Source organism: Phyllobates terribilis, unplaced genomic scaffold (assembly GCF_046119375.1).
Source record: "Phyllobates terribilis strain yellow unplaced genomic scaffold, ASM4611937v1 Scaffold_4__5_contigs__length_816908805, whole genome shotgun sequence".
Classification (NCBI taxonomy): Eukaryota; Metazoa; Chordata; class Amphibia; order Anura; family Dendrobatidae; genus Phyllobates; species Phyllobates terribilis.
This window is the reverse complement of record NW_027362764.1, coordinates 223,328,526-223,349,949: the sequence shown is the minus strand read 5'-3', so window position 1 is coordinate 223,349,949 and position 21,424 is coordinate 223,328,526. Positions and strand designations below refer to the sequence as shown.

The 21,424-nt window shown below is 43.1% G+C and overlaps 1 protein-coding gene across 1 annotated transcript in view; it reads right to left on the bottom strand.

Annotated features, from left to right (window-relative positions):
- The window catches only part of LOC141265263 (acyl-CoA dehydrogenase family member 11-like), a 476,536-nt gene extending 455,731 nt beyond the window's left edge, over positions 1-20,805 (bottom strand). Inside the window, exons 1-2 of the mRNA XM_073678109.1 lie at positions 20,672-20,805; positions 10,653-10,752 (exon numbers count right to left, since the gene is read on the bottom strand). Of these exons, the coding sequence (XP_073534210.1) occupies positions 10,653-10,752; positions 20,672-20,805 (234 nt within the window). The remainder of the gene's footprint in view (positions 1-10,652; positions 10,753-20,671) is intronic.
- Between the last annotated feature and the right edge of the window lie 619 nt (positions 20,806-21,424).

The following is a 21,424-nucleotide window of genomic DNA, read 5'->3' as shown; positions in this document are numbered from 1 at the left end:
GGTCTTATGTGTGGAGTCTGACCTGAATATCGACGGCCTTGTTGCAGCTGGTACTCCACAACTGCTCTCTTCTGCTCACAAATCCTTTGCAACATGTGGAGGGTAGAGTTCCAATGTGTGGGGACATCACACACCAGTCGGTGTGCCGGAAGCTGAAAACGCTGCTGCAACACAGCAAGGGCGGCGGAAGCTGTAGCGACTTCTGAAAATGAGCTGACAGGCGGCATACTTTGACGAGCAGATCTGGCAACTCGGGGTACGATTTAAGAAACCACACATGAGCCAGGCATGGTACGTGTGTGATCTCGCCTTGCCTCAGAGCCGCCACCAGGTTACGGCCATTGTCACACACGACCATGCCTGGATGTAGGTTCAGCGGTCTCAGCCACAGATCTGCCTGCTCTTTTACAGCTGTCCACAACTCACAAGCAGTGTGAGGTTTATCACCTAAGCTTATGAGTTTCAGCACAGCCTATTGCCGCTGGGCGGAGGCAGTACTGCAGTGCTCCCAGCTTGTAACTGATGTGGTGATATCTGAGATGGAGGCTGAACATGAGGAGGAGGAGGAGGATGATGCGCAGGAGCTGTACACTGTGGGGGTAACTCTGACTGACATAGGACCCGCAATCCACGGTGTGGTGAGGATGTGTTCCGTTCCAAGGTCCAACTGGGTCCCGGCTTCCACTATGTTTACCCAGTGTGCCGTCAGGGAGATGTCCCGTCCCTGGCCACAAGCACTTGTCCACGTGTCCGTTGTCAGGTGGACTCTCCCAGTAACTGCATTGTTGAGGGCACGGCAGATATTTTGGGACATGTGCTTGTGTAGTGCGGGGATGGCACACCGGGCAAAATAGTGTCGGCTGGGGACAGAGTACCGAGGGACGGCCACCGCCATAAGGTTGCGGAAGGATTCCGTCTCCACCAGCCTAAAAGGCAGCATTTCCAACGCAAGCAGTCGTGAAATGTGCGAATTTAGGACTGTGGCCTGTGGGGCTTTTGCTGCGAATTTGCGCTTTCGTTCAAAGCTCTGGGATATGGACAATTGAACGCTGCGGTGGGATGTGGATGTGGACGTTGATGCTGTTTCTTGAGAAACTGCCATAACAAGTGAAGACTGAGAGGAGGGGGCATCTTTGCATGCAGTATGGACAGGGGATTGCCTTGCACACACAACAGGGGGTTCTCTTACACGCACAAAAGCGGAAGAAGCAGTGGTGACACCCGCTGACACTGGTCGTGGACCCTGTGGTTCGCCCCACAAAGTCGGGTGCTTTGCTGCCATGTGCCTGATCATGCTGGTGGTGGTCAGGCTGGTAGTTTTGTCACCCCTGCTGATGCTGGCATGGCAGGTGCTACAAACGGCCTTTTTGGGGTTATCAGCAGAGTCTTTAAAAAAATTCCAGACTCTGGAAGACCTACCGGTTGTACGGGCAGCGTCCCTCGTGTTGGTGTTACGGGGAACTGTTGCCCGCCTTCTATGTGCGGCCACCACACTGCTTCTTCCTGCCTGTTGGGGTACTCTGCCTCCCTCCCCCTGTGTGCTGCTGGCCTTGCTCTGCGTGTCCTCCTGCCACGTTGGGTCAGTTACTAGATCATCCACCACCTCCTCCTATTCCACTTGCGCACCACGATCCTCCTCCTCACTTCGTGGCAATTGTGTGTCGTCATCGTCCACCTCTTGTGACAAATTTCCAGCGTCGACTTCCTGTGGCCGTGGCTGTTCAAATATTTGGGCATCGCTACATGGGATCTTCTCTTCCACCACTTCAAGCGGAGCAGGCGAGGGGCACAAATATGGAAATCGACCAGTGAACAGCTCTTCAGAGTGTCCAAGTGTGGGATCAGTTGCTGTCTGACGACACTCGGCATGGTGGGAGGAAGGAGCATCAGGGTGAGGAGGAGTATGTGGTCGAGACTCACGGCTACTAAAACTTGACCGTGTGGAAGACAGACCAGAGGTGGTGGTGCCAAGGTAACTGGAAGTATTATCTGCTATCCAATTAATAACCTGTTCACACTGATCAGTTCGCAATACTGGTGTTGTAGTGTGCTTCCCTAATAATTCGGTCAAGAAGTGGGAGCTGTTGGTTGTGGCACATTTTCACCTTGGCCACGGCCCCGTCCTCTACACGCAGCATCACCAGAACGTCCAGTTCCACGTCCCTTGCCACGTGCCTTGCCCATTGTAAATGAAGTAAAACAGCTTACACTCGCACTATCAATGGAAAAAGGGTAATAAAAAGGAGATTGGAACTGTGGAAGAGAAAAACCACAGTTCTTTTTCTCTGGCCTACTCCAGAATCTTTTAAACAGATATATTTGTGTCTGAACACTGAGCGAGACACTCAAACTTTTTTATGTAAAAAAGGCAAAAAGGTGGATAATACAGAGATTTGAACCGTGGACCTGCAAAACCACAGTTATAGTTATGTGGCCTACACCAGAATCTTTTAAACAGATATATTTGTGTCTGAACAGTCAGGGAGACACTATTACTGTTTTTTTTATGGAAAAAAGGCCAAAAGCTGGATAATACTGAGATTTGAACCGGAGTCATTCCATGTCAAGTGGACCAGTGGTCCCCACTCGACCTTCTCCGATTTTGCTGAAAATTTATAAGGATGTACATGTATGTTTGAAAAGAGGTTCTGTAAATTTTTAGGGCCAGTTCTCAAATACATTGGGCACTGTTGACCTTTCACTGGAGGTTCCACCAAGCCTGCGGCTTCAGCTAAGAGGATTTTGCAAACTTTGGCACATAGCCATTAGAGTTCTATACTGGCTATGATGCTGAAATTAGGCATACTAGCTCAACTTTTGCTGCTAAACACGATAAAATTATTACCGGCTATGACAAAACAATATTTTGGCAGCAATTTTGTGTCAAAGTAGCTTGTAAAACGCGTCGCATAAAATTTATGACAAACTTTGCCCATATATAACTCAAGACCAAAAACCAATAGTAACTGGTGCTTTGCCCTGTACACCAAACATCTACATGACTTTGCATTGCTGCAATATCACGGTCAAATCATATGTATTTGTGGAAATATTCACACCCACATATGATGAAAAACTTAAAAAAAACGAATTTTACCTATTTTTAGGTCAAATTTCTCAAAAAGGGTACCCCTAAAATATATTAATTCTGATATCATTAGAAAGAGCACATTTTTCTCTACACGGATCATTGTTTTTTTTTTGGAGTCTCTCAGTTTAAGAAAAGAAAAATGCCACTGAACATGGTGTTATTTATGCGCGTAATGCATTGATTTTGTGTTTGATTTTCAGATTCTTATCACATGTTACAGAGTTGTATTGTTGCTAGCAATGTCTATTATAATCAAAAACCTATAAACCTTTTTGTTTATGAAAAGTTATTGACTATTGTTACATTTTAATGCATATATTATTTATTTTTTAGCGATGGAGAATGAAATTGATGAAGAATCGGCCCAGTGCTCTATCGGCCTTGCGAACAATTCGAAGTGCCACCTTAAGACATTCACCCATAGCAAGGATGAGTTGAAATTGTTTACAAGCTTTGGATTGGATGAACAGAAATTGCTGCGTCGACGAGAGGGACTAAATTTTGACGAACATTCACAAATCTGTTTACACCATGAAGCTTCATTCTTGACCAAATATGAGCATTTGCAAAAATCGTGTTGCAATCCTTTTGGGAAGAAAGGTCATAACACCGAAAAGAATTTGCAAGCTATCAATTTGTTAGCAGCTGACCAGTTGAACGAATTTACAAAGAATGATGTGAAGCCTGGCCAGAAGATGTGTGCATCATGTCGAAAAGAATTTGCTAACAGGAAAAAATCAGCTGATCCAGTTTCCTCTGAATCAGATCCAGATGGAATGGAATGTTCTCCTGAAAGTCTAAATTCAAGCTTAACATCCATTGGCATCTCTCCTCTGAAATATCCACGGGTAAGCCAGCGGGATTCACTTGGATATGCAAGGAGAAAGATAAGCCAGGTACAAAATGCATTTTCTAGCAAGATTGCTTCAATTGGAGGGCTTGAGCCGAAAGACATTGAGCAAACAAAAACAGCACAGTGCAAAATGTGTCTGGATTACAATCACCTTTTGGCAGATTTGAAGCAAAAGCTGCAGGTGTCCAGTCGGGCAGAAAAGGTCCAAATCTTGACATTGGCACCTAAAAGTTGGTCCATTAAGGCTATATCAGACGAATTCGGTGTCTTTGAACGAATGGTCAAACAAGCTGGAAAGCTTAAATGTGAACATGGGATCTTAGCCTTACCTAGAATCAAGTGTGGCAAGAAAGTTTCTGAGGAAGTGAAGAAAAAGTTGCAGGCATTTTTTGAGGATGATGAATTCAGTCGAATGTGCCCTGGTAAAAAAGACTATGTATCAGTGCGAATAGCAGGAGAAAAAAAGCAGATGCAAAAGCGACTATTACTGAGCAATATGAGGGAAATGTTTGTTGCCTATCGGGATCGGAATGGCCCTGAAATTGGATTTTCCAAGTTTTGTGAGCTTCGGCCAAAGTGGTGCGTAACCGTTGGATCTGCTGGAACACATTCCGCTTGTGTGTGTACCATTCACCAAAATGTGAACTAATGCTTGCAGCATGCCCAATCAATAATGACTACAAAGAGCTCATATGCAAAATGGTCTGTGGAATTGAATCCAAAGACTGTATGCTTGGCCGTTGTGATAAATGCCCGGGTCCTGAAGTTTTAAAAGAATTTCTAGTCAATGTGTTTGTCAACAGTGACTCTGAAGATATTATTGAGTTCAAACAATGGATTCACACTGATCGAGACACGCTTGATACCAAACAACTGACTATAGAAGATTTCATTGAAGAATTGGTTTTGAAAATTTCTAAACTTTGTAGCCATCACTACATCGCCAAGCATCAAAGTAGCTATTTGAAATCGTTGAAGGAAAATCTGAGACCTGGAGAGCTTGTGATCCTTATGGACTTTGCTGAAAATTACTCATTTATTGTTCAAGATGCCATTCAAGGTTTCCACTGGGAAAATAGTCAAGCTACAGTACACCCATTTGTAATTTACTTCAAGGAGTTAAATGGTGAAGCTGCGCAGAACATCAGCTTGTGCATAATCAGTGATTGCTCACGACATGACACAGTTGCAGTCCACACTTTCTTAACAGTAATTGTGGAGTATCTCAAGACTCTCATCTATGGGATTCGTCATATCCACTACTTCAGCGATGGATCTGCAGCCCAGTACAAAAATTTCAAAAATTTTCTCAACTTGTGCCACCACAATGCTGATTTCAATATCAGCGCTGAATGGAATTTTTTTGGTACCAGTCATGGAAAGTCACCCTGTGATGGGATTGGAGGGACAGCAAAGAGGTTGGCAGCTCGTGCCAGTCTTCAACGCCCAACTGAAAACCAAATACTGACCCCGGTGGATTTATTCAACTTTTGCAACGAGCAACTGCATGGAATCAAATTTTTTTTTGTTCCAAAAGAAAAAATTGACGAAATACGGGTAGTTCAAGAGGAAAGGTTCAAAGATGGACATACAATTGCTGGAACAAGAGAAAATCACCAGTTTGTGCCAATTGATGACAAAAAGATTCACATTTCAAGGGTGTCAAATGACCCATCATCTTTCATTGCCCATGTAGATAGATCTGTCAGATCAGAAATGCCTTTTGTGCCAATTGCAAACCTCCAGCCAGGGCAATACATTGCCTGCATTTACGATAGGAACTGGTGGATTGGAAATATTTCTGAAATTTCAGTCGACGACCATGATGCATTAATAAATTTTATGTATCCTCATGGACCAGCTAGCTTCTTTCACTGGCCTGTGAGAAATGATACATGCTGGATTGCCGAGCAGTCAATCATTGCAATAATTCCAGCACCAGCTGCAACAGCAATGGGCCGACAATACAGCTTCTCTGAACCGATTATGTTGCAAATTCAGCAACAATTCCAGACCACTTAGACTGAACATTATGGCTTGGGAACCAACAAAAGATACCCAATATTAGGCTTGGGATCCTAGGCAAAGACACCCACCCTCAGGCTTCAGAACCTGCGATAAAGAGACCGCCCGCGGTTGGCCTTGCACATCTATCGGCCATGGCTCCTAGGTGATGGGGCTGCCAATTCTCGAAAGACAGCATTATTACAATTCTTAATAGGATTATAATACCAATTCTTAGAGAATTGGTTGTGGTATAACCACCATGGACCAACGCAAGGGTTTGAATAGTGCAGTTACCATTCATTGCTTATTAATAAATAACACCATGTTCAGTGGCATTTTTCTTTTCTTAAACTGAGAGACTCCAAAAAAAACAACAATGATCCTTGTAGAGAAAAATGTGCTCTTTCTAATGATATCAGAATTAATATATTTTAGGGGTACCCTTTTTGAGAAATTTGACCTAAAAATAGGTAAAATTAGATTTTTTTTAAGTTTTTCATCATATGTGGGTGTGAATATTTCCACAAATACATATGATTTGACCGTGATATTGCAGCAATGCAAAGTCATGTAGATGTTTGGTGTACAGGGCAAAGCACCAGTTACTATTGGTTTTTGGTCTTGAGTTATATATGGGCAAAGTTTGGCATAAATTTTATGCGACGCGTTTTACAAGCTACTTTGACACAAAATTGCGGCCGAAATATTGTTTTGTCATAGCCGGTAATAATTTTATCGTGTTTAGCAGCAAAAGTTGAGCTAGTATGCCTAATTTCAGCATCATAGCCAGTATAGAACTCTAATGGCTATGTGCCGAAGTTTGCAAAATCCTCTTAGCTGAAGCCGCAGGCTTGGTGGAACCTCCAGTGAAAGGTCAGCAGTGCCCAATGTATTTGAGATCTGGACCTAAAAATTTACAGAAACTCTTTTCAAACATACATGTACATCCTTATAATATCGGAGAAGGTCGAGTGGGGACGATTTTTAAAACTGGTCCACTTGATGTGGAATCACCCACCGTGGAACTGCAAAACCACAGTTACAGTTATGTGGCTTACACCAGAATCTTTTAAACAGATATATTTGTGTCTGAACAGTCAGGGAGACAGTATTGCTGTTTTTTTTTACGGAAAAAAGGCCAAAAGCTGGATAATACTGAGATTTGAACCGTGGAACTGCAAAACCACAGTTCTTGTTATCTGGCCTACACCAGAATCTTTTAAACAGATATATTTGTGTCTGAACAGTCAGGGAGACACTATTACTGTTTTTTTTTTATGAAAAAAAGGCCAAAAGCTGGATAATACAGAGATTTGAACCGTGGAACTGCAAAACCACAGTTATAGTTATGTGGCCTACACCAGAATCTTTTAATCAGATTTATTTGTGTCTGAACAGTCAGGGAGACACTTTTACTGTTTTTTTTTACGGAAAAAAGGCCAAAAGCTGGATAATACTGAGGTTTGAACCGTGGAACTGCAAAACCACAGTTATAGTTATGTGGCCTACACCAGAATCTTTTAAACAGATATATTTGTGTCTGAACAGTCAGGGAGACACTATTACTGTTTTTTTTACGGAAAAAAGGCCAAGAGTTGGATAATACAGAGATTTGAACCGTGGAACTGCAAAACCACAGTTATAGTTATCTGGCCTACACCAGAATCTTTTAAACAGATATATTTGTGTCTGAACAGTCAGGGAGACACTATTACTGTTTTTTTTACGGAAAAAAGGCCAAGAGTTGGATAATACAGAGATTTGAACCGTGGAACTGCAAAACCACAGTTATAGTTATCTGGCCTACACCAGAATCTTTTAAACAGATATATTTGTGTCTGAACAGTCAGGGAGACACTATTACTGTTTGTTTTTATGAAAAAAAGGCCAAAAGCTGGATAATACAGAGATTTGAACCGTGGAACTGCAAAACCACAGTTATAGTTATGTGGCCTACACCAGAATCTTTTAAACAGATTTATTTGTGTCTGAACAGTCAGGGAGACACTTTTACTGTTTTTTTTTACGGAAAAAAGGCCAAAAGCTGGATAATACTGAGGTTTGAACCGTGGAACTGCAAAACCACAGTTATAGTTATGTGGCCTACACCAGAATCTTTTAAACAGATATATTTGTGTCTGAACAGTCAGGGAGACACTATTACTGTTTTTTTTACGGAAAAAAGGCCAAAAGTTGGATAATACAGAGATTTGAACCGTGGAACTGCAAAACCACAGTTATAGCTATGTGGCCTACACCAGAATCTTTTAAACAGATATATTTGTGTCTGAACAGTCAGGGAGACACTATTACTGTTTTTTTTACGGAAAAAAAGGCCAAAAGCTGGATAATACAGAGATTTGAACTGTGCAACTGCAAAGCCACAGTTCTAGTTATCTGGCCTACACCAGAATCTTTTAAACAGATATATTTGTGTCTGAACAGTCAGGGAGACACTATTACTGTTTTTTTACAGAAAAAAGGCCAAAAGCAGGATAATACAGAGATTTGAACCATGGAACTGCAAAACCACAGTTCGAGTTATCTGACCCACACCAGAATTTTTTAAACAGATATATTTGTGTCTGAACAGTCAGCAAGACACTATTAGTGTTTTTTTTTACGGAAAAAAAGGCCAAAAGCTGGATAATGCAGAGATTTGAACCGTGGAACTGCAAAACCACAGTTCTAGTTATCTGGCCTACACCAGAATCTTGTAAACAGATATATTTGTGTCTGAACAGTCAGCGAGACACTATTACTGTTTTTTTATGGAAAAAAGGCCAAAAGCTGGATAATTCAGAGATTTGAACCGTGGAACTGCAAAACCACAGTTCTTGTTATCTGGCCTACACCACAATCTTTTAAACAGATATATTTGTGTCTGAACAGTCAGGGAGACACTATTACTGTTTTTTTTACGGAAAAAAGGCCTAAAGCTGGATAATACAGAGATTTGAACCGTGGAACTGCAAAACCACAGTTCTAGTTATGTGGCCTACACCAGAATCTTTTAAACAGATATATTTGTGTCTGAACAGTCAGGGAGACACTATTACTGTTTTTTTTACGGAAAAAAGGCCAAAAGCTGGATAATACAGAGGTTTGAACCGTGGAACTGCAAAACCACAGTTCTAGTTATCTGGCCTACACCAGAATCTTTTAAACAGATATATTTGTGTCTGAACTGTCAGGGAGACACTATTACTGTTTTTTTTACGGAAAAAAGGCCAAAAGCTGGATAATACTGAGATTTGAACCGTGGAACTGCAAAACCACAGATATAGTTATGTGGCCTACACCAGAATCTTTTGAACAGATATATTTTTGTCTGAACAGTTAGCGAGACACTATTACTGTTTTTTTTTACAGAAAAAAAGGCCAAAAGCTGGATAATACAGAGATTTGAACCGTGGAACTGAAAAACCACAGTTATAGTTATCTGGCCTACACCAGAATCTTTTAAACAGATATATTTGTGTCTGAACAGTCAGGGAGACACTATTACTGTTTTTTTTACGGAAAAAAGGCCAAAAGCTGGATAATACTGAGATTTGAACCGTGGAACTGCAAAACCACAGTTATAGTTATGTGGCCTACACCAGAATCTTTTAAACAGATATATTTGTGTCTGAACAGTTAGCGAGACACTATTACTGTTTTTTTTTTACGGAAAAAAGGCCAAAAGCTGGATAATACAGAGATTTGAACCGTGGAACTGCAAAACCACAGTTATAGTTATGTGGCCTACACCAGAATCTTTTAAACAGATATATTGGTGTCTGAACAGTCACAGACACACTCAATTTTTTTTTTTGGTGGGGGGAATACCTAAAGTCTAATAAGACGCGTATTTGGACAGTCTGACTGAGGAAAAAAAATAAAAGATTTAGATGAAAAAAAGGATTTTTCCTGGCCCCTGAGACCGGGGGATAAGTCTAGCAATTTGACCAGCAGGAGCACACAGAACTGTAATGCAGTGTTTGTTGGTATAACCACGTGTCTCCTATACAGCCTGCCTGCCTGATATCTGGGATGGATATTAGTCCTGAGAAGGACTGTTTGTTTGATTTGGCAGGCTTTAGAGACCCTACACTACCTATTTCACACTATATATCTCTCCCTAACTCAGCAGCACTGACCCTACACTGTCTGATCCCGGGCGACTGTGTCCAAGATGGCGGCACCCGGTTTTAAATGCTCGAGGTGACGCTGTGCGGCCAGCCAATCACTGTAATGCCCACAAACAACATGGCTGCGGCATTACAGTGACTGGCTGGCAATCCCTGCATGTTCATTGGCTCTGTAAAGAGCGCCAAACGAGCAGGTCGGAGACCCGAGCTCCCGCCCTAGTAACCCGGAAATGCTCGGTGCTCGCCAAACATCCCGAGTAGTGAGATGCTCGGGCGAGTACCGAGCAGTGTCGAGCATGCTCGCTCAACACTAGTCATTAGTTAACACCCCTCCTCATTACAGAAATGCATATCACCAGATTTACTTAATTGGTAGTTGGCTCTCAAGCCTATTCAGCTTCGAGTAGTACAACATGTATAAAAAGTATCATGTGATCAAAATACTCATTTGCCTAATAATTCTGCACACAGTGTATTAGCAAACATCAGAACTGAACGCACTCTTAAAAAAAAAAAAAAGATTAACAGTTTGGACTATATAACCCTCACATCAGAAAGTTTACTTTACCCGATGAGCTCCCGGCAGGAGCAGGCCATGCGGCTTCTTCCTGAGCACAAATTTTTTCTGACCTTTCTGCAGCAAAAATGTAGGGTTGGATTGTCCAGATCTATAATAATAATAATAATAATAATAATAATAATAATAATTAGAACTTTATTTTTCTGTTTCATTTGTAAACCAAATTGTGTAACTTTAATACACAAAAAACTGCAAGTCACAGACAAATTGGGAGTAAGCATGCAGCGTGCAGAGCAGTTCTAGAGGAATCCTGGCATTACACTGTTATAAAAAAGTGAAGTTGGAAAATAATTACGATCTCATTACTAGGCGTGGAAAAAATCTATGTTATCATGCAATCAGGTCTATGGCTTTAGCAACTGACGGGACTCTGACAGCAAGATCTCACCACTCAAATTATTTATATGTTAATGTGGCGCCCAGGGGATGGGGACTACTCGGCGCCTGGGCCTTAATGCCTGGTCTTGGGGGATGTCGCGGTGGTCGGCTCCCAGGCCCGTACCCTGGGGTCTCTCTTAAAAAGGGAAAAAAGAAATGTCAAAGTTCGTGACGCCACCTGTGGTGTCTGGTGAGGATCACCAGCGCAGCGGCAGTCCACTGAGGCCGGTGTTACGGCAGCTTTGATGGTGTATCTCCCCACAGGTGGAGCTAGGCCTCAGGGCAGTGATGTTTGACGAGGTGCACGATATGGCGGTGACCCAGCCGGGTCACAGGAAGAACATTGGACACACACGGTTTGCTTCTGTACCTTTTACTTGTGGAAATGCAGGTACCGTCCGGAGCACCGTAGGGTGAGGGGTGCACTGCAGGACTCTCCCCAGTGAGCAGGTGTAGGGCCTCCTGTTTCTTCGCCGCTTAGTGTTAGTCTCTGGCCTGCCTGGAGCTAGGCCTAACTTAGTCTCTGTTCTGCACCGGCTGATCCTGTGGTAGGGCTTTCTGTTGGAGTACACACTCCCTGGTATATGGGGGCTCGGTAACTCCTGACCCTGGTATAACAGTCAGCGTTTGGTATTCCTGTGACATGTAGTTTGCCAGGGGTTCTGGTTGTCTTCTGCTGGGTGTAAAGAATCCCTGCAGACTCGGACCCTGTGTCCGGTATATGGTTTCTGGGGTGAGCTGGTAAAGCTCATCTGCCCCCAATGCTACTCACTCCTCTAGCCTTCGGCCTACTAGGGCCCTCACTAGGCTATACACACTGGCAGTTAGTTGGCTGCCTCTTCTGCTGTTCTCTGAGCGTCAGCAACGCTCCTAGCTCACTTTACTCGAGCTGCTTGAGTCTGACTGAGCTCCACTGCAGACTAACCTGTTTCTCTGTGTCTCACTCTGCAGGAACTGGCTGTGGACTCCAGACTGTTCTGTCTCCACTCTCTTCCTGAGGAGAACTCACTCACAGACTCTCTCCTTCTGTGTCTGAGCAGAAACTGCTGAATCACTGTCTGGGCTGCCTAGCTCCACCATCCCTATTTATATCCCTATCAGGCTCCCTCTGGTGGTCTGAGGTGGAAGGTGGAGGTGTGTGTATGCTCTGAGGGCCTCTTGTGGAGAAAACCTGAAATGCACCCCTCCAGGATCTGTGGCTCCATACACAGTAGGGCGTCACATTAACTTTTTCTAAGACGAGTCTGGCAACACCTTTACATGGCCAGTCCATTCCTCTGTTACTGAGAATTCAGCGTTTAAATTGATATGTAAAGAGACTGAAGAGCTATTTGTAGATCTGGAGCCTCTGTCACTCAAGTGATATTCCCTCTCCAAAGTGCAGACTTATTCTGCACGACTGACAGTCTCTATGTTGTCTGACTTCAAGCAAAGGAGCAGTCAGTCAAATGGGAGGAGGCAGCACTAGGCAGGAAATATAGCTGGAGTGACAGAGGCTTGAGATCTCCAAATAGCACTTCAACCTCATTTCAATATGCCGATATTCAAATGCCGATTTCTCTGTAATGGAGGGACGGACTGGCCATGTAAAGGTATTGCTGAACTTGTCTTTGAAAGAGCTACATGCACATATAAATAGTTTGGGGAGTGAAATCTTGCTGACGGATTCCCTTCACACCTTTAAGACAGATAAACCAGTTCTTAATATAACAACCTAATAGGAGAAATATACATTTTGAGGCACTTTCCTGATAAAGCTAACCTCGGAACCAGACATGTGAGCATTGCACACGATCAATGTCATTCTGCTAATAAATTAAGAGACCTTTGTAATTCACCAGTGTAATATCCCCAACAGGGCCCCCAACAATCACTGTTCATCTTTTCCCATGGGGCAAAGGGATCTTTAGGGCCCCCCTAGTTGTAGGGACCCAGGTGCGATTGCAACTCCTGCACCTATTATAGTTATCTCCTGTTGCTCAGTCTTTGCCAACTTGCTGCCTATGTAAAAGGCATACTGAATGACAAACCCATCTTGACTGCTGCACTGTGCATAGGATCGGATGGCAGTGACCAAGATGACAATTTGGTTTTGGTCACTGTATCCGTGCAATGCTCCAACAAGTGTGGGTGGGGGAATACTTTGCACATTCATTCAGTTTGCTGCTTGGTGCCAGGGCTGCGACCAGGAAATTCAGGGCCCCTTACTGGCAAAATTTTTGGGCCTCCTCGAGACTCTGATCAGTCTCCACCTTAGCTTTGCCTCTACCTCTCGAACCTTCCACGGTCCCACCGCCCATTTCTGTACCACATCATCACCAATCACACATTAACAGTTCCCATCGAACACCATATCACATATATAGCCATCAGCTTTTGTTTTGGCCAAAAGATTTTTTAAGCCACCACCACAACAAGGTAGACTCTTCTGGCCAGGCCCTACTCTACTCTAACCTATTAAAAATTTCCTAAAATGTCCAATACTCTTTCTAGGTATATTTTTATTTATTGTTCTTTAAGGGAATGTGTCACATATATTTTTTAAAATGACCAATAATGCCACATACAAGGGACAAATACAGCCACACCATGGCTGGACCACATATTACTACTACATAGTGACCTAATAATACCACATACAAGAAACAAATACTGCCACGCCATGACCAGACCACATATTACCACCACATAGTGACCGAATAATACCACATACACGGAACAAATACTGCTACACCATGACCATTGTCACGGGGTTACCATGACAGTTTGGAGCCAGAAGACCTCAGCGTTGGATGGCTCCTACTCCAGCTCTGACACGAAGCACTTCTCCGTCATTTTAAATGTGTTTATTTCTTCCGGCAGAACAGGGGTTAAGTGGCCATGTTGGAATTCCTTGTGCTCACAGCTGAGCTCGATTAGCCACTCCTTTTCCCTTTATAATCTGGGCTCTGATACAAATCCTTATCAGAGCTAGCTTTTGCTGCATGGCTAACGGAGGGAGAGGGGTTCTTATGCCAAGGAGAGTTGAAGGAATTATTTGTGACTGTAGTCTGGTTTGTACTCGTAGTAATTCTTTATCCTTCTCCATTTTTGGTTTATTCCCTTTCCTTCACACCCCGGTGCTTTCCTCTGTTATATGTGAGTGAATTTTAGTGTGCCTGGAGTTTTCTGTTTACCCCTGTCTATGTAACCCTGTTTGTCGGGTTGGTGTACTACGGTGCACCGTAGCACCCCTTTCTCTAGGTGGGGGGGAGTGAACAGATAGAGGGCTTACTAAGGAGTCAGGGTGAGGGTGGAGGCCCCGGCATTCTCACCTTCAGAGGTATCCCGGGGAATAGGGCAAGCTAGGGTGCCCCCTAGTGTTATGTACAGGGTAAGAGCCCCTGGTCCCTGATCACTCGACAGCTGTGTCATGACAACCAGACCACAAATCACCACCACATAATGATCGAATAATACCACATACAAGGAACAAATACCACCACACCATGACCAGATCACATATTACCACCACATAGTGACCGAATAATACCACATACAAGGAACAAATACTGCTATACCATGACCAGACCACATATCAACACTATATAGTGACCGAATAATAATGGCAAATTGAAAGGATCTACCATATAATGTATGTCCTATTAAAGGGGTTGTCCGGTCAAAATCGATAAGTCTGCCGTCTCACTGTGTGTGACAGCAGACTTATGAATCCCCGCAGCGCACACACTGTGTGCTGAGGGTCTTCGTCGGTTTCAGTTCCGATAACGGAGGGTATGTATGAGTTATACATACCCCTGGCCAATGAGCGTGTATAACTCATACATACCCTCCGTTTCCGGGACTGAAACCGGCGAATCCCCACAGCGCACAGCGTGTCAAACAGAGTGACTGCAGACTTATTTGTTTTGACCGGACAACCCCTTTAATGTTCCACTGCTAAAAAGAAAGAATAGAGACCCAGCGGTGGCTTCCAGGAAAGGAGCGGTGACTTCCAGAAAAGGAACGGTGGCTTCCAGAAAAGGAACGGTGACAGTAAATGTGCAGATCTCTCCATTCATTTCTGCAGGAACTCCAAAAAGTTCTGAATGACCCTGGTGGGACTTTTATGTATGGTTGTTATGTATGACAATTATACTCCCCGTAAAGTGGCCATATAGCGCTCAGATAACAGGTCTGTGCAGGCAGTCAGCAGAGGATTATTACGCTTTGGACTTTACAAGATTCTACATCACTGATCAGACAGTTCTTGGGAGATGTAACAAGGACCTTTCTGCTTGTCTTTGTTAATGGATACTTGGAAACAATTATGGAGGTTTTTTTTCAACATGTCATTCCTCTGTTATTCCTCCTGGAAATATATGAATAAACTAACAAAATGTCTGTTACCATTTGTGTGTCCCTACTAAGTCTATCCTTGCCTAATCATTACTGACAGTATCAGACTGTATAGGGACGCATCTTATTTAGAAGGGGAATGGTAACCCCTAGTTGTCAGTTAGGCCTGGGATACAGATTTTGCAATGCAACTGATTGATTTTAACCATTGGGCGACAGCTGCAGTTCTAAGAATTGCGTGGCATGCAGTAGATGGCATTGTACAGCAGCTGCAGCGCTATAGGTAAGATCAGTTAGTTATGTCTCTGCTTAAACCAGGCGCTATACACACATTTTCAGGAGTAACGACAGAGGAACTGCACAACAAAGGGTCCACAGGCATTATATGTTAAGTATCAGAACTTCATAATGCCGTACAGGATATACAGGTGCATCTCACAAAATTAGAATATCATCAAAAAGTTAATTTATTTCAGTTCTTCAATACAAAAAGTGAAACAAATATTATATAGAGTCACCAGGAAATTTTAGAGCACTTCATGTTTCCCTCTAATGACAAGCTTTTTAGAGATGGAAATTTCATTCTCCAGCAGAACTTATCACCTGTCCACACTGCCAAAAGTACCAGTACCTGGTTTAACCCCTTTAAAGCCCAAGACATATTAATACATGTCTGCGCACTGGGCTTTGAGAAAGCGATTAAAAAATGTCACATGCCTGAAAATGGCACCAATAAAAACGTCAACTCATCCCGCAAAAAACAAGCCGTCACATGACTCTGTCGGCCAAAATATGGAAAAATTATAGCTCTCAAAATATGGCGATGCAAAAACTAGATTTTACAAAAAAAATCCGTCTTTTAGTGTGTGACAGCTGTTAATCATAAAAACTCGATATGATTCTGGTATCGCTGTAATCACACCGACCCGAAGAATAAAGTCGTCTAATCACTTATACCACACGAAGAACGGCATAAAAAATAAACTCTCCGGTTAGGGTTGTGCTAGGGTTAGGGTTAGGGATGGGCTAGGGTTAGGGTTGGGGTTAGGGTTGGGCTAGGGTTAGAGTTAGGGTTGGGCTAGGGTTAAGGTTGGGCTAGGATTAGGATTGGGGTTAGGGTTAAGGTTGGGCTAGGGTTAGGGTTGGGGTTAGGGTTCGGGTTGGGCTAGGGTTAGGGTTGGGCTAGGGTTGGGCTAGGGTTAGGGTTGGGGTTAGGGTTGGGGTTGGGGTTAGGGTTAGGCTAGGGTTAGGGTTGGAGTTAGGGTTGGGCTAGGGTTAGGGTTGGGATTTTTTTCGAAAGCAAAAAAAAAAAGATGACGATATGGTGACTAGTGTTGAGCGCAAGTGCTCGCTACTTGAGTTTGCATCGGGTGCTCGGGTATGCACTGAATATCGCGGGTGCTCGAGTGACATGCTTGAGTCTCCATCCCATATTCTTCGCAGCCAAAAAAACTCGCGGGAATTGCCTGCCATGCACGAGCGATCCCCACATGTTTTTTTTGGGGTGTCTAATAACCATGAAACATGCGGACGGGGGCTCGAGCATGTCACTCGAGCACCCACGATACATGGTGCATACCTGAGTACCCGATGCAAACTCAAGTAGCGAGCACTTGCGCTCAAGACTAATGACAACTTATTCAATATGATCACCTAATGTTATCAAATTCTGTGTCGTACCTCTGGGTTCAAAATGTTCACTATACCCCTTGATAAAATCCTTGAGGGTTGTAGTTTCCAAAATGGGGTCATTTGTGGGGGGTTTCCACTATTTAGGCACATCAGGGGCTCTCCAAATGCGACATGGCTTCCGCTCTCGATTCCAGCCAATTTTGAGTTGAAAAAGTCACACAGTGCTCCTTCCCTTCTGAACTCTCTCGTGAGCCCAAACACTGTATTTTCCCCACATATGGGGTATTGGCGTACTCAGGAGAAATTGCACAAGAGTTTTTGGGGTCCATTTTCTCCTCTTACCCTTGTGAAAATAAAAAAATTGGGGCTAAAACATAATTTTTGTGGAAAAAGTTTGATTTTTTTATTTTCACGGCTCCATCTTATAAACTTCTGTAAAGCACTTGGGGGTTCAGGGTGCTCACCACACATCTAGATAAGTTCCCTGAGGGTCTAGTTTCCAAAAGGGTGTCACTTGTGGGGGGGTGTTTAGTCACACCAGGGGCACATCCGCTAATTATTCAAGCAAATTTTACATTCAAAAAGTCAAATGGTGCTCCTTCCCTTCCGAACCCTGCTGTATGCCCAAGCAGTGGTTTTCCCCAACATATGGGGTATCTGCTTACTCTGTAGAAATTGAACAACAAACTGCATGGTGCAATTTCTCCTGTTACCCTTATGAAAATGCAAAATTGGGGGCAGAAAACCCTTTTTTGTGGGAAAAATTTGAAAATTTTATTTTTACAGCTCAATGTTATAAACTTCTGTGAAGCACCTGGGGGTTCAAGGTGCTCACCACACATCTAGATAAGTTCCCTGAGGGGTCTAGTTTCCAAAATGGTGTCACTTGTGGGGGGTTTCCACTATTTAGGCACATCAGGGGCTCTCCAAACGCAACATGGCGTCCGGTAATTATTCAAGCAAATTTTACAATCAAAAAGTCAAATGGCGCTCCTTCCCTTCCAAACCCTGCCATGCGCCCAAACAATGGTTTTCCCCCACATATGGGGTATCTGATTACTCAGGAGAAATTTTACAACAAACTGCATGGTGCAATTTCTCCTGCTACTCTTATGAAAATGCAAAATTGGGGGCCAAAAAACATTTTTGTGGAAATTTTATTTTTACGACTCAATGTTATAGGCGCATCAGAGCCCCTGATGTTTAGGCACATCAGGGGCTCTGCAAATGCAACATGGCGTCCACTAATTATTCAAGCAAATTTTATATTCTAAAAGTCAAATGGCACTCCTTCCCTTCCGAACCCTGCCGTGTGCCCAAACAGTGTTTTTTCCAAACATATGGGGTATCTGCGTTCTCAAGGGAAATTGCACAACAAATTTTGGGGTCCATTTTTTCCTGTTACCCCTGCAAAAATAAAAAAAATTGGGTCTAAAGTAACATTTTTGTGAAAAAGTTAAATGTTAATTTTTTCTTCCACATTCCAAAAATTCCTGTGAAGAACCTTAAGCGTTAATAAAGTTCTTGAATGTGGTTTTGAGCACCTTGAGGGGTGCAGTTTTTAGAATAGTGTCACTTTTGGACATTTTCTGTCATAAAGACCCCTCAAAGTGACTTCAAATGTGGTGTGGTCCCTAAAAAAATGGTTTTGTAAATTTTGTTGGAAAAATGAGAAATCGCTGGTCAACTTTTAACCCTTATAGCTCCCTAATTAAAAAAATTTTGGTTCCAAAATTGTGCTGATGTAAAGTAGACATGTGGGAAATGTTATTTATTAACTTTTTTGTGTGACATATCTCTCTGATTTAAGGGCATAAAAGTTCAAATTTTGAAAATTGAAAATTTTTTACAATTTTTGCCAAATTTCCATTTTTTTCACAAATAAATGCAAGTGATATCGAAGAAATCTTACCACAATCATGAAGTACAATATGTCACGAAAAAACAGTCTCAGAATCAGGGGGATCCGTTGAAGCGTTCCAGAGAAATTACCTCATAAAGTGACAGTGGTCAGAATTGTAAAAATGGGCCTGGTCATTAACGTGCAAACCACCTTGGCTTGTAAAGGGGTTAAAAACAACAGTATCACTGTGCTTGATTGGCCACCAAACTCACATGACCTTAACCCCATAGATAATCTATTGGGTATTGTCAAGAGGAAGATAAGAGTCACCAGACCCAACAATGCAGATGAGCTGAAGGCTGCTATCAAAGCAACCTGGGCTTTGACACCTCAGCAGTGCCACAGGCTGATCGCCTCCATGCCACGCTGCATTGATGCAGTAATTGATGCAAAAGGTGCCCAGACCAAGTATTGAGTGCATTTACTGAACATACATTTCAGTAGGCCAACATTTCGGATTTTAAAAACATTTTTCAAGCTGTTTTTATAAAGTATTCTAATTTACTGAGACAATGACTTTTGTGTTTTCATTGGCTGTAAGCCATAATCATCAATATTAGCAGAAATAAATACTTGAAATAGATCACTCTGTAATGACTCTATATAATATAGGAGTTTCACTTTTTGTATTGAAGAACTGAAATAAATTAACTTTTTGATGATATTCTAATTTAGTGAGATGCACTTGTTCAGTATATGTATGAAAGGCAATCATAGAAGAAATACTTAGAACTTTTTTAGCAATTAATATAAAAAACACAATGATATTGATCTACATGTCATATCTGTAATAGTTTGTGAAAATAATAAAGAGACTTCAGAGACCACACAGAACCAACATGACAATCAGCGCGGACCCTAAATGCACTCATCACTAAACCTACATATAGTGAAATAACTGCCGTCACGACGGTGTGGACTATAAGGTCCATTCTATAATGACCATAATGAGCTGGGGGTCCCTTTGGCAGCCCAGTGATAGAGCCAGTAGGAGGCAGCATCAATTTGTGAGCACAGAATTGCTGACCTTTTCTGGCTCCAATCTGTTCCTGCTGAGCTCCGGCCACTGTTGCTGTCATGTTCAGGAGTAGGAGCAGGGTGAGAAAAGACAGAGATGTAGCCAGTGCTGGATACGGCACCAAGCTCTGCACAAAACTAATGCTGAGGACCTTGTACATCGCGTCTGGTACACTGAGTGTGCCCACATCAAATAGGAGCGATACAGTCAGCCCAAAATGCCACCGGCCCAGCAGGAAAGTGCCTGCCTCTGAGGCCCATTGAGAAGAAGCAAGAGAGGGGGTCCCGGACTGGGTGAGACACGTTGCTACTTGTCTCACCCAGTCTGGGCTCCCCTCTCTGCTCACCGGGGCCCCATACATCAGTAATGGCAGTAATTCCCTAATGGCGGCCCTGCCCCGATATTACACAAAAAGGAAGGTCCAAAAGTTGAGAAATCCCTTGTCCATCTGTCAGCAATGGTCCTATTTGCAGTGCGCACACAGGTACTTTCTGTGCATTGTGCAGTCCATGATTGCAATGGAACAGTGCCCCCCCTATAGTAAGCATTGCAGGGTAAGGTGCCTGCCCCGCTCACCTGTACTGCCTGTCAGCCCATCGCTCTCACCTTTACTGCCTGACTCTCAGCCCGTCGATCCCACCTGTACTGCCTGACGGTCAACCCTTCGATCTCTCCTGTACAGCCTGACTGTCAGCCCGTCGCTCTCACCTGTACTGCCTGTCAGTCCATCAATCTTACCTGTACTGCCTGACTGTCAGCCCGTCGCTGGCGCTGAAGCCCGGCAGGTTGCTGGATAAGTAGTCATTTAGTCTGTGCTCGTCAAACTTGTGCTGGTCCCGGACTGCACTGGTGTCTGCTTCTATCGCTGCCATGTCGACACACAGTAATGACCATCTGCTTAAAGCCCCAACCTGCACCTTGGACTTCTCTATCTTTGACATATTATTACATGTGTTTTCAAAGATGCTGAAGTTGGTTGCTCATTCATCCAGTTTCTTACTTGGGGCTGAAGTTCGTTTTCGACGATGATGAAGTTGGTTTCTTATTCGATAATTCTTTTTTCTGTTTTTGACAGGTTTCACAGCAACAGTAAAAGAATCACAATAATAACATACAATGCAGTGATGTGCCTTTATGTGAATACACATAAAAACAGCTAGCTACAAAAATGATAAAACTGGCACCAAAATGGGCATCAAAGTGGGCAAGTGGGCATTATAGAAAGTGTTAGGCTAAGTGCCCACGATTCAGAAATGAAGCGGAAATTTTCCTGAGCATTTCTGCATCTCCTTGGCAGAAAAACGCATGCAGATTTTAGGTGCATTTTTGACGCGTTTTTTACATGCGTTCTTGTAAGCGTTTTTTAACCCAAATAAAGTTAGATGAAAAAAATAGGGCACTTGCTATGTTCTGCAACTAAGAACTAAGGAATAGGAGGGAAAAGCTGTCCATGCACTGAGATTCTGCTAAAACCCTACGCTGGGGTGGGTG